General features: G+C 43.6%; 1 protein-coding gene across 5 annotated transcripts in view; it reads left to right on the top strand.

Annotated features, from left to right (window-relative positions):
• LOC147621032 (zinc finger CCCH domain-containing protein 27-like) overlaps positions 1 to 13,188 on the top strand; it is a 49,721-nt gene extending 36,533 nt beyond the window's left edge. The window contains exons 6-8 of one of the 5 annotated variants that reach the window (XR_015270035.1): positions 11,656 to 12,239; positions 12,322 to 12,409; positions 12,534 to 12,765. Coding sequence is in view for 3 of the 5 variants with exons in the window: in XM_086825284.1 (XP_086681410.1) it covers positions 11,656 to 12,207 (552 nt within the window). In the remaining 2 variants the exon portion in view is untranslated. Of the gene's footprint in view, positions 1 to 11,655; positions 12,240 to 12,321; positions 12,766 to 12,939 lie in introns of those variants that run through there. The other 4 variants (XR_015270036.1, XM_086825284.1, XM_086825282.1 and 1 more) reach the window with 4 other exon arrangements.
• The last annotated feature ends 759 nt before the right edge of the window (positions 13,189 to 13,947 follow it).

Here is a 13,947-nt window from a genome sequence, read left to right on the forward strand (position 1 = left end):
TTTTAAGACATAATCGACTGTATGCTAAATTAAGTAAATGCGAGTTTTTTATCACAGACATCATTTACTTGGGACACAAGATCACTAGAGATGGATTGAGCATGGACTATGACCGAGTTCAGAAGGTTCTAGCCTGGCCTATACCGCAGACAGTGAAACAACTTCGTTCTTTTCTTGGTTTTGTGGTTTTTCTTCAAAAATTTGTGCGGGAGTACACTCAGCTCACACTACCGATGATCGACTTGTTGCAAGGTCGTGGACGTAAGTCGAATCAGCCTATCACTTGGAATAACGATCTGGATATGGCCTTTAAACATTTGAAAGATAAAGTCAAGGAAGTACCTATCTTAGCATTACTCGATCCTAGTCGGCCTTATATTCTTGAAACTGATGCCAGTGACTATGCAATCAGGGTTCCTCTATTTCAAGATGGTAGACCTGTTGCTTTCGACAGTAGAAAGCTAGACTACACTCAATCTCGTTGGCCAATCCTTGAGAAGGAGCTTTATGCTCTCATTCACGCTCTCAAGGTTTGGAGACATTATTTATATGGCTTCAAGTTTGTGGTATTGACTGATCATCAGTCAATCAAGTATGTGTGTGATGTCGATGATTTGAGAGGAAGGAAAGCTCGTTGGACTGAGTTAATGCAAGATTTTGATTTTGAGATTTGTTATCAAAAGCGGTCCACGAATAGTGTCGCAGATGCGCTTAGTCGAATTAGAGAGGTGAATACTTTGTCGTTCATCGAGATTTTTTTGACTTATTTCAATCATTGAGAGGGCTTTGCAGGACCGATAGTTATTTTGGTCCATTTGGGCAGAAGATCCAAGACGGGAGCTCATTGATTGACCAAGACTCAATGACTGAGCAGTCTACCATTCAGGCTGCTGGAGGCTAGTGGATGATTCGGAATGGTTTACTTTTTCGTAATGACAAAATTTGTATACCACATATCCTGGACATTAGGTCCAAGATTTTTAAGAAGTGTCATGACGCTCCTTCTGCTGGACACCTTGGGGTACACAGGACATTAGCTTTAGTGAAACACACTTTTTATTGGCTAAAGATGAAAGAATATGTAGAAGATTATGTTCTCAAGTGTCACGTTTGTCAAGCAAATAAAGCTGAACGCTTTAGACAGGTTGGGCTGTTGCATCCTTTGCAAATCGGAAGTAATAAATGGGAAAGTATTTCCATGGATTTTATTACCGGATTGCCAAGAACAAGTCAAGGCCACGATTCTATTTGCGTTGTGGTGGATCGCTTGACAAAAATAGCTAGATTTTTACCGACCCGGAAGACCATTACAGTTACGTAATTAGCAAGGTAGTTTATTGAGCAATTGTTTAGACTGTACGGGTTACCGCAGGACATAGTCAGTAAGTTTACAAGTGACTTTTGGAGACTTGTTTTTGACAAGTTGGAAACAACTTTGAATTTGAGTTCCTCAAATCATCCTCGATCTGATGGCCAGATTGAAAGAGTGAATCAAATTTTGGAGGATATGCTTCGAGCATATGTCTCCAAAAGACAGAGTTCATGGGAGGATTATCTTCCTATGTTAGAATTTGCATATAATAGTAATAAGCATACGAGTACAGGATTTAGTCCTTTCATGCTTATGCATGGTTTTCAACCTCGATCACCTGTTACAGTGGGATTTTCAGGACTTCAGCATGATGCAGCACATAATTTTTTGCAAGATATGCAAGAAATGTTACAAGTTGCAAAAGAATCTATTAGAAGTGCTCAAGACACACAGAGATTTATTTTAATAGACATCGTTCACCTAGAGAGTTCTCTGAAGGAACGATGGTGTATTTGCGAGTTCCCAAAGATTCTGAGACTTTACGGACAAATCGATCTCCGAAATTATCTCCTAGATATTGTGGATCATTTCGTATTACACGACAGATTGGTTCAGTCGCATATGAATTGAATTTGCCTTCTCATGTGAAAGTTCATCTTGTATTTCATGTCAGGAGACTTAAGGAAGTACTGGGTGAAACAGACTAGTTAGTTACTCCTCAAGAAATCATAGATGTCGAGGATATGACATTTGTTTCACACGAACTTGAAAAGATTCTTGGATTTCGTGAAAGACGATTGCGTAATACACTTATCACGGAATACAAGATCAAGTGGAAGGATTGTGTTGAGGAGGACGCTACATGGGAGACATTGACTACCCTTCAAAGGGATTACCTTGGCTTTTTAGTGAGCTCAGGAGTGAGCTCTTAGAGGAAGGGGAGTACGTCATGTACACAGTGTGTATCTACCGTGTGCTACACGCACATAGGACTAGCTTCGAGGTTTAGGGAAACTTGGAGCTAGGCAAGCTGATTGGCAAGCTGAGTTAGGGATAGACTAACGGGCGGGCACCCAAGTATGAATGAGCGGGCACCCAAGTGTGGACGCCTGGTGACCGGCCAAGAGCCTAGAAAAGATTGGCCAAGGTTAGTCATTAGTTCATAGAGTCTCGCGTGTCTTTGTGAGAGCTCTATGGTCAGGAGCTTGGATCTAGTGTAGACGTGCACTTGCTTTATGCAGCCGAGGCCGGCAGCAGTCTCGAGGCCCGCGACGGTAGCTTCGTGGCGGTATGGGACGTCACGAGGTAGAGATTGGTTGGTATGTCCATCTAGTTAGCTCAGCTCGTGGCTCGGTGGGAACATCCAAGACTTGTCAAGGTTGGGAGGTGAGTCAGGCCTGCACCCCCTTCACGTTTGTTTGGTTTGTTTGCAGGTTTCGAGTCTTATACTAGGAGCGTTCTACGAGGAGATCCTATGGGGATTTGACACTGATGATGTGTATGGCTGCGCTGAATAGAGGAAAACAAGCTGCTGTCCACCTGTACGGCCAGCGCAAGAGAGAACAGAGGTTGTTGTACCTGTTGTGTGGTTGTCGTACGGACAGCACAAGGAAAGAATCCCTGTTGTTTGTTGTATGACCAACGCTCAGCCATCCATTGCAGAGTATGGTCGGTCAGCGCAAGGGACTTGTTGGCCAAGTTTGTGTTAGGCGCCTCCTTTTGTCCACATATACATGCCCAAAATAATAAGAAGTCCAGCCCGTCTTTAATGATGTGTGAACACACCAACTTATAGACGTTATAAGTCACTTTATATGCTAAAAATCCCATGTTGCTTTCGCTCAGAAGCCATCTTTCAGGTCAAACTTTGCCAATAAATGCTCCAACTTTCTTTTGTGGAAAAATTCCCGTTCACACCTTGGTTCCAGTCAGTGTGTGAAACACCGGTCAAGACTCGTGAGGGGACCAAATTGCTGACATCCCCTCCGTCTTATAAGACAGTTGTCCGCAACTGTATCAAGCTGGTACGAGTGGAAAAATACCCTTCAAGTATTTTAGATGGACTACCTTAATTCTAGATTCATTGTAACCATAGAATACTTTGCAGAGTTGCCGCTTTTTTGAATGTTCAAGGATCTTGAATCCTTATGGAAACTTGCAAAACATAAGTAGGAAGTGAGTACTATGGTTGCTAGTCTTGAGAAAACTCACACTAAGTCAAGCTGCATCTCCCATACATGTACTGTAAGAAAATAACACCATGTGAGGCTGCACAAACCACACATGTTTTGTCATGTCAAGCCTCATGAGCCACACATGTTCTGTCAAGGTTCATAAGCCACACATGTTTTGTCATGTCAAGCCTCATAAGCCACACATGTCCGGTCATGTCAAGCTTCACAAGCCATACATGTCTTGTCAAGTCAAGTCTCACAAGTGACGCATGTTCTGTCATGTCAAGCCTCATAAGCCACACATGTTTGGTCATGTCAAGCTTCACAAGCGATACATGTCATGTCATGTCGGGCCTCGTAAGCCGTGCATGTTTTGTCATGTCAAGCCACATAAGCCACACATGTTCGGTCATGTGAAGCTTCACAAGCCATACATGTCCTGTCATGTCAAGCTTCATAAACCACACATGTCCTGTCTTGTTAAGCTTCACAAGCCACACATGTTATTTTGCCATGTCAGTGGGCTTACACCAGAGTCCCTTAGTGGGCTTACACCAGAGTCCCTTCCTGGGGATCCATCCACATATCTGCAAAAGACAAACTTCTGTTGACATGTCAGTGGGCTCACACTAGAGTCTTTCTTGGGGATCCATCCACATACTTGCAAAAGGGATGTGCCATGGCATGCTCGATGTGAGAAATCCTTCTCCGCAAAACTGCCAAAATAAGCACATGTTCACACAAAAGGCCAGGGAAAGCTCAAATGGCACACTGTTGTCCAAGACAGCCCTGCATTTCTTCGACCAACCATATAAGCGCAGAATACCTGCCATGCTGGCTTTAAAACAAGTTAGAGACTAGAATCAACCAATCCATGATACTGATAAATAATTCATAGGTTTGTAACTTCATATGCGACATATTCTAGCGTCCCAAACCATTAGAATACTCCTTATATGAGATCCTTGTGTAGGCGACAATTCTAGCATCCCAAACTGCTAGGAGTCTCCAATACACAAGACAAAAATTCATCAAAACCATAGAGAAGTCTTTTCTAGAATCAGAATGTTTTCCACACACATGAAAATAGACATGAGAAACACTCTCCACTTGCGTCAGCAAAGGAGTTCAACATGTACAAAATTCCAACATTAAACATAAATACTTATCTCGATAAAAATCTTGTTGCCAATATATATATATGTACAATCAAAATTTATGGAACAAAATCTCATAAATTTTTCATAAATTTCGAGGAGAAAATAAAAAATTCACAACACTCAAAATAGTGTCTAAATCTCCTCCGAAACTTTATTCTTTTTCATGGTAGGAGCACTGGCTCCCAAAACAATTGGGCTTGGAACAACCCGTTGGTCCGTCTTCTACTAGAGGAGTTCGTATCTTCTGTTCGTTATGCTCCCTCCGAGGCATCTTCAGAGCCATCGCTTCCCTAAAAGGATGCGTGTCTCCACTTGGAACAATAGGCAGTTCTGGAACACGAGCCATGTTTCTCTTTTGAGAAGAATATCTAGAAGCTTCCTCAGCAACCAATGACCGATGAGGTTCAGCAAACCCCAGATCCGGCTTTACCTGATACTTGTGGTGTGCATCAAGGACAATATCCCCTTCTTGAAGAAGATAGTGAAAAGCTTACTTCTTGGGATTCATTTCTAGCATTGATGCCAAGTCTTGAAAAATATCTGTAGCATTGGACTCCATAATCTTTTTGGTTTCCATAACTGTCCTCACATGAGGGTCTTCGCAGCACATCTTCAAATTTGCATCTTTTTCCTGAAGCTCTTGATGAAGCTGCCTCGTTAGAGAGTTATGATGGTCAAACTGTGCATCGATGATCCTAATGTATTGTTCCACCATGTGCTTGAGAGTTCCACCATGTATTGTTCCACCATGTGCTTGAGAGTTCTACTCCTCTCCTTGTGTCCTCACAACTTTTGGTCCTCTCCATAGCCATAGGATCGGCTTCCTAGATAGAATAGGCAAGAGGCTGTGCTCTGATACTAGTGAAACCAATCCAAACCTATGAAAACAATCCCCGGGACACTCAGGACACTGATAGACAGTACAAACACTGAAACAATCCTTAGGATGCAGCAGAAGAACCATAAACAACATTGAAAAGAACAACACAACACTGAGCCGGAACGGCCGGCCCCCCTTAGGAACTGCTTGATTCCAATGAATAAACTGATACAAACAGACCAAGGTGCAGGTGCAATCCTGCATTGGATTTTCCACTAAGCTCAGAAAACACTTGCTCAAAGACCTGGATACCAATCAGCACCATAAACCAGTGCAAATCAGCCTCGAAAACAACAGCCCGGTACGATGCCAAATCCAGCGCCGTATTTCATGCCAAAACAGCCCTCAGAACAGAGCCTCAAATCTGCCCCGAGTAGCTCTCAAAACAGTCCCTGATACCTCCAAAACAGCCCCAGAATTGGTGGCTATTGTCCTGCTGCACGACCAGCTCTCAGGAGAAGAAGAACTGCTGTATGACCAGCAAATCAGGTGAGAGTGTGTCTGCTCTGCTGCCCTACTGTACGGCCAGCACTCAGAAGACAAAGAACACCAGTTGCCTGCTGATGCTGTGTACAGCCAGCACTGAATAGAGGAAAACAGGCTGCTGTCCACCTGTATGGCCAGCGCGAGAGAGAACAAAGGCTGCTGTACGGCTGTCGTACGGACAGCACAAGGAAAGAACCCCTGCTGTTTGCTGTACGACCAACAGCCACCCACCGTAGAGTACGGCCAGCGCAAGGGAAGAGAGGAAAAAGGACTATCGCCGCTGAAGATAACAGGTCGCCCTGGTGATGATGTACGGTCATCGTTCAGAGAGAGAGGGACCTGCTGCTGTATGGCCAGCGCTCAGAGTAAGAGAGGAGAAAAGCATTGCTGTCCACCTGGAGAGAAGGATCTTCTGCCTGCTACCTGTCCCGTCATGCGGTTCCTTCCTCTGCCTTTAGCTGATGTGCCAAAAATACCAGTTTTATTTTCCCAAGCTTGTTGGCCAAGTTTGCTTTAGGTGCCTCCTTTTGTCCACATATACATGCCCAACTAAATAATAACTCTAGCCCGTTTTTAATGATGTGTGAATACACCAACTTATAGACTTTATAAGTCACTTTATATGCCAAAAATTCCATGCTGCTTTCGCTTAGAAGCCATATTTCAGTCCAAACTTTGCCAGTAGACCCTCCAGCTATCTTTTGTGGAAAATCCTTGTTCACACCTTTGTTCTAGTCAGTGTGTGAAACACCGGTCAAGATTGGTGAGGGGACCAAATGGGTAACAAAAGGAGAGCAGTTTGCTAATGTAGTCTATGAGGAGTGGACATTTTTGGTCACATGCAATAGTGACACACCGGGTGCCAAAAAACATGATATGTCTTTGATTGCATCCCACAATAAGGATGTGATTTGGTGTTTTGATAGTGGTGCTTCGAGCCATATCACTTCTATTTCAGCACTTGGTTTATGCTTCTAATTGCCGCACTGTATCATGTGCAGATCATCCTACTTATCCAGTGAAAGGGTTAGGAAAGGTCATGCCTGTTGCAGCCAATGGTGCAAATGTATGCATGACTAATGTATTGTATGTTTCAGGGATAAAGAAAAATTAGTTCTCTGCCTCAGCCATAACTGATCAACGTTTGGTGGTTGAATTTGTAGATAAGAGGTGTTTAGTCAAGGATCCTTAAAGGGGTTATGCTATAGTCACTTTTGGAACACGATGCCATACATCATTATGTATGAGGTGTAATTTATTTTTAGCTCCAACAGTTGCATCCTTGGGAAATGGTTTGCGATGCGTTTCTCCCAAAATACACCCCTCACATACATGTCTTGTTGGAAACTCAAGAGGTGGAATATTGTCAACCATATGATGCTTCTCCAAAAGCATCAAACACCCAAAGTTTACATGCCTGAAACGAGCATGGCATAGCTTTGCATCATGCATACCAGGAGTGTGGGCAGCCACTGTATGTGTATCATATGTATGAACACTTGTTGTAGCTGTCCAACTTATACATCTAGGGGGCCATCTTTACTTTGTTACATTCATTGATGACTACTCAAGGTTTGCTTGGGTATATCCATTGAAAGCAAAAGCATATGTGTTTACATACTTTCAACACTTTGTGGGAATGGCTGAACATATGCTTGGATGTAAAGTACAGACTCTCCACACACATAGAGGGGGAGAATACATGTGTAATGCATTCAAGGATTATTTTCTTGAGAAGGCCATCAAACATTAGTGCACTATATCTTATACACCACAATAGAATGGTGTAGCTGAGAGAGAACAGGTCTCTCATGGAGATGGTGAGATGTATGGTGACATCACAAAAGTTGATACTTTTTGGATGGAAGCCATCGTGTGTGCAACCCATGTGTTGAACAGGTGTCCAACAAAAGGTTTGAAGACCATAATACCATTTGAGGCTTGGTAACAACAGAAAGCGAAAAGTGGATTATATGTGTACATTTGGGTGTTTGGCATATGCTCATGTGCCAGAGCAACTTAGAACAAAGGTAAATGATAAAGCAATCAAATGCATCTTTGTAGGCTATAGTCATGAGATCAAGGGATACCGTCTCTATAATCCAGTGGCATGTCGGATTTTTGTTAGTAGAGATGTGGTATTTTGTTGAAAATTCAGTTCAGCTCATGCTTAGCTTTTATAAAAGTCATGATACAGGCTCACAGGACATGCTTGATGGGCTTTTACCCATAGCCATTAGTGGGGATTCTGTTCAGCCAGCCCGGATTCAGGATATGCCTCATGTTGAACAAGATGTAAGACATGGAACAACCAGCAAATCAGCCCCCCTTCTATGGAAGAGGTTGAAGATGTCAGGGAAGAGCAAACAACCATACAAGGAGCCAAATCTGTGCCTAGATGGTTGAAAACCTTGCAAGATAGCAGTTCTTCTTAGGAGGAAGAATAGGAGAAGGAGCACTGGGTGCAACACTCAAGCCATGCAGGATGAGATTTCTTCCATCATGAAGAATAATACATGGGATCTCGTGGACTTACCAGAGGGCAAGAATGTCATTGGAATAAAGTGGATGTATAAAGTCAAAAGAAAGTCTGATGGTTACATTGACAGGTAAAAAGCCAGGCGCCCACCTTTTATGAGATATTTTTATAGTCTGGACACTAAAGATGGCAAGTGTGGTCATTTATTGAGTGATGGCTTTAAAAACAATTCGTGCTTGGATATTTTTAGCAAGACAGGCCACTTTTAGCCATGGAAAAGCAAGCCTACGCTGGATATAGAGGAGGACAACTCTTTTTAAGGGGAAAAGGGCGGAATCATGAAAATCAAGGAGGAAGAGGCTGTTCTTGTTGGGGATGCGCACAGGAGGTGCTGCTCTCCCTTGAAGATCTGCACACGGGCCGCTGAAGCCAAAGGCTCTCTCTCTCGTTTTCGCCTCTCTCTACAGACCATACAGAGGTACAGCGGCTGAACATCGTTTCTCCTCCCTCCCTTGCGCAGGCTGTACAGAGGACAGTAGCCGGGCAGCTTCTCTTTTCTCTCTTGCGCTGGTTGTACAGAAGACAGCAGCCGGGCAGTTCTTCTCTCTAAGTGGGCCGTACAGCGCTGGTCCTACAGCAACTACTCCCATGAGGCTGGTCGTACAGCAGGTTCCTCTCTTTTCATCACTCCCTTCTGGCCACCAGTTCTGGGGCTGTTTTGGAGGTATCGGGGACAGTTCTGAGAGCTCTTTTGGGGCTGAATGGAGACTTTGCTATGGGGGATTTGGCATGGTAACGGGCTTTTGTTTGATGTTGAGTTGCACTAGTTCGTGGCATAGTCACATGGGATGGGAAACGGGGACGGGGATGGGGAATGGGTCCAAAATGCCCATCCCTTGTGATTATGGTGTGTGTACGATGGGGGAATGGGGAACGAGAACATTCTGCCATCCCATCGTCTCGAGGTTTGAAAATGGCCATCCCTTGTGACTATGGTTCGTGGTATTGATTGGTACCCCGGATCTTTCAGAAAGTGTTTACTGAGCTTTTTGGAAAATCCAGTGCAGGATTGTACCCGCACCTTGGTTTATCTGTATCAGTTTATTAATTGGAATAAAATAGTTCCAACGGGGGGCTGGCTGTTTCGGCTCAGTGTTGTGTTCTCTTGGGTGTTGTTTATGGTTATTCCGCTGCGTCTTAAAGTTTGTTTTAGTACCATGCTGCATGTTAGCGTCTTGAGTGCTCCATGGTTTTTCTTCATAGGTCTAGATTGGTTTCATTGGTATCAGAGCGCAACCTCTTGCCTATACTATCTAGGAAGACGATCCTATGGCTATGGACAGGACCCAAAGTTACGAGGAACACAAGGAGAGGATTAGAACTCTCAAGCACATGATAGCCCAAGTATTCATTGCTTGGCAACGACATCGCAAGAAGATCTCCATTGACATTGAACTAGTGTGGGGAGTTTTTCAAGTTTCCAAAATGATTTTCTAGTTCTTTTTGTATGAGTCAAGGGTTCTCTCCTCGAGATGTCTCCCAAAATCTGAATATTTTACGTCATTGGTTCTTTGCCCAAACAATCTCAAAATCTGAATTTTGGGTTTTTTTTTTGGGTATTGCTGTAACATTACCTTTTTACCCTTGCTTAGAGGGGGGGGGGGGGTCCGTGTTGATGAATTGATGTAAGTTGTCTTTGTCTCCGAAGGCATGACTTGACCTCCGAGTCTTTCGCACTAAGCCATGCTACATTAACCTCCGAGCCATACTGCCTTTGAGCCAGTGGTGCAAGGACCATGTCTTGTTTTTTTGCTAGTGTTGGAGTATAGAGACTATTGAAGGTTTGTCAGGCATTACCTCCATCCATAGTCACATGGGACGGGAAAGGGGGACGAGGATGGGGAACGGGTCCAAAATGCCCATCCCTTGTGTTTATGGTGTGTGTACGATGGGGGAACGTGGGACGGGAATATTCTGCCATCCCATCGTCTCAAGGTTTGAAAATGGCGATCCCCTGTGACTATGCCTCCATCACTCCGAAGGGGGGTTTGTTGAGTGTTTTGGAGTTCGTTGGTGTAAACACTCGCTTAGGGTGTGAACAACCCTTATGAAGGTCTAGATTAAAAGATGAGGCTTGATGCCTAAAAAAGCATGTACTTGGGAGGTTCTTATAACAACGAGTATCCTTTGAGTTGTGCAACATATCTCTCTTGTGGTCTATCACATCTCTCTCCCTCTCTCTCTCTCTCCCCACACACACCATTGTCATGGCTTGAACTTCATCTCTCTCCTTGAATCCTCATCTCTCTTTTTCACACTCACATCATGGATACCTTCCACCCTCCATAGCTTGCTCTCTGATTCTGTGGATACCAACAAATAGTTACACCAAGGTGGTGAAGGGGATGGCTCTTCAACATGTCTACTCTGATAAGATACTATGGTAAGAAGCCTTCAATGCCATATTTCAGAACTTTTGGGTGTGATTGTTTTATGCATGTTCTAGACTCATCAAAGACCAAGTGGAATGCCAAAAGTAGAAAGTGTATCTTCCTAGGGTATAGTATGGAGTGAAAGGGCCTCTTGACTAGGACTCTCTTTCTAATGTTGTTTGGACACTCTTAGCTACAGAGAGGCATTGGATGATGCGGGTTGGCCACCAGGTACTGACATGCCCCTGGCTTCCATGACTTCCCTGTCTCTCGCTGGGAGTTGATCAGCATTATAGGGGCGTGGCAGGTTTGGACGAGACTATGACACAGAGACACCTAGAGACCATCCAAGCTATCTGGATTGATCTCATCCATCCAGTGGGAGCGCATTTAGGACAGCTCGCGGCAATTCTGGAGAGGCGACAAGCTTTGCCTCGCACTTGGAGCTTGGCCCTTTCTTGCTAGTGGCAAGGGCAGCATCTTCTGGCACTACTGGACCACTGGCTTTCCACTCCCCAAACATTTTATCCTCTCTATGGGGGTTATAATCTGGTCTTCTAGATGATGTTTCGTTTATTTAAGGATCTTGGTCTTGAGGGGAAAATAATGAGAAAATCTTTTTGTATGTGGCATTTTAAGAAGTGAGTGTTTAAAGCTAATATGTTACATTCTGACACTGATGTTATAATACAAAGCCACAATAATATTCATTTTTGTTTTATTTCCCATCAGGTTACAACCTTGAAAGAGCACTTTTCATGTTTTGGGGACTTATCAACTGTGGAAGTGGAAGATGTGGATCAAAAACTTGAAGCAAATCTTACAGGAAAAAATGCTTTTAGGGTAACTTTTTGTACAAGGAGTGCTGCAGAGGTAGCTTTTATGCAGGGTAGGTGGTACCAAGGAACATCTCTTCATTTCAGTTGGGTTAACCCTCCATCAAGTACTACTACGGTTAACCCTCCATCAAGTAGTACTACAGGTGCAACATCAACTGGTAGTGTGCATGTGGATGGTATTCATGACAACCCTAGGCATCACTGCAGTGGGGCATTTGAGAAAGGACCAGAAGATGCTCAATCTTCTAAGATTCAGAGATCATTTACAGGAAACGGATCTCAAGGTGAAGATGGGTTATCAGTGGGTGAAGTTGCTGATAATGTTCTTCAGTCTGGTTGGGCCCAGGTACCCGAAGGAGGTCATCATCCTCAATTAGAGACAATTTCCAAAGTGGATGCTGCAGATGTGGACGGTGGCGGCTGCAGGGTGGCAACATCAATGTAGACTACATCTATAGCTTGGATTCTTGTAAAATGGTGAGTAGCTTCTGTTTAGTAATGCAGGTTGCTTCCTTATTTACCCAAGGAGATGAATAACATCAGCTGTAATTTTTTGCAGAGTGCACTTTTTAAGTATTAGAAAAAGTGCTCCTCACGGCTAGGTTGTAGGTTCAAAGAAATTTTTGCAATGATGTAGAAGTGGGCAGGTCAGTGATCTGCCTTGTTTGCTTTGAAGTTGACGAGGTTTCCTGGTTGCCTGCTTTAAGTTACTAACTGCCAGCTCATGTGCATGGTCTGCTTATTTACACCAGTTTCTGATCAATTCTGTAGTGACTGGAAGTAGAGGGCGGCTCCATACTCCATGGGTTTTATGCCTCCCCCGATCAATTTGGAAGGTTATTTGTACATGCCTGCTAGGCACCAGACATTAAGGGTTATGCAAGCACCGTGTGCTGTCTTGCATGCAGTGCAATGATTGGAAGTTGTACAATACCCTTTCTTCACCTTCCCAAAAGAAACCTTTGACGGAATCATTCACACCAAAAGCTTCATTTTAAGTTAACGTTTTTTTCTTAGTTTCACATTATTCTAAACAGAGCAAAAACAGCTGGTGGTCAATAATGTTCTCTGCTTGTGGGCCACTGTATGTGCTGCATGTTGGGCCTAACGGATGTGCTTTCTAATGCTATGTTGGACCAACTAACTTGTCTTTATGCTTTTGGGGAGTTTATTTTAGCAGGCCATAGAGATGTCATTCAAAACTTCAAGCGCAAATGGTAAGCTTCATCAGGAAAACCAAGGCCATGCTTGATTGTTCATTTTTCCCATACCCCCTGTACAAGGGGTGCAGCAGAAACAAAGAGAGGGACAAGTAAGACTTTTTGTGAATGGCAAGGCCTTTGTCATGCGGAGTACAAATATTGCTTAATGAGAATGCATCAATGGTCCAGTAGTTATATATATTAAAGATGATTTGGTTACATTAGTAGGGTGTCCTATTCATTGGTTACCATAGCGTTTCTAAGGCTGGTGCCTTGGCGATTCATTGGTTGTGTGGTTATGCTCACACAGAGTAGTAGCACATAAAGTAGCACATAAATGAGGGCCTACTAGCTGGCATAGATTTACCGCAGGTGTTTCTAAGGCTGGTGCCTTGATTTTGCCTGCTGCTTAGGTCCTATATATGCGAAGGTCCAAACTCTGGTTTATAGTACCGCTAGATGGGTCTCAAAATTCGTATTTCCGGCCTGCAATAGGTAGGCCTTAGTGACACTTGTTGAGTCAAGATCCTGCGCCAGACTAATTTCAAAAAAGATAAAAGACTAGTGGAAGTTTTATGAGCTCATACCCCATCTTATTGCATCGCGTGCATGTGCTTGGCTGTGCATCCATGTGCACCTTGAAAGGAAAGAACCACACTAAAAAACATGCATGTGTGCTTGGCTGTGCATGCACGTACACCCTCAAATGAAAGAACCACACTAAAACACACAAGCACAGGTAAAACTTACATGCAACTGGCTCCACCTCCTCAACCAAAACCTTATATTCATACATGGTCTGAAGCATTTGTATTGATGATGGACACAGTGAACATGCATACCATCCGATATTATGACAGGAAGCAATTTCCATCTAACTGCACTTAACACGAGAACAAAAATCGTTGCTAATAAGCCCTACACTTATTTCTGGGCATGCATGAAGTTCAATTCAAGTTCTGCTTGGATTGTGAATAGTAGCC

The sequence above is a fragment of the Cibotium barometz genome, chromosome 31, assembly GCF_041138505.1.
Source record: "Cibotium barometz isolate CiBa-2024 chromosome 31, ASM4113850v1, whole genome shotgun sequence".
Lineage (NCBI taxonomy): Eukaryota > Viridiplantae > Streptophyta > Polypodiopsida > Cyatheales > Cibotiaceae > Cibotium > Cibotium barometz.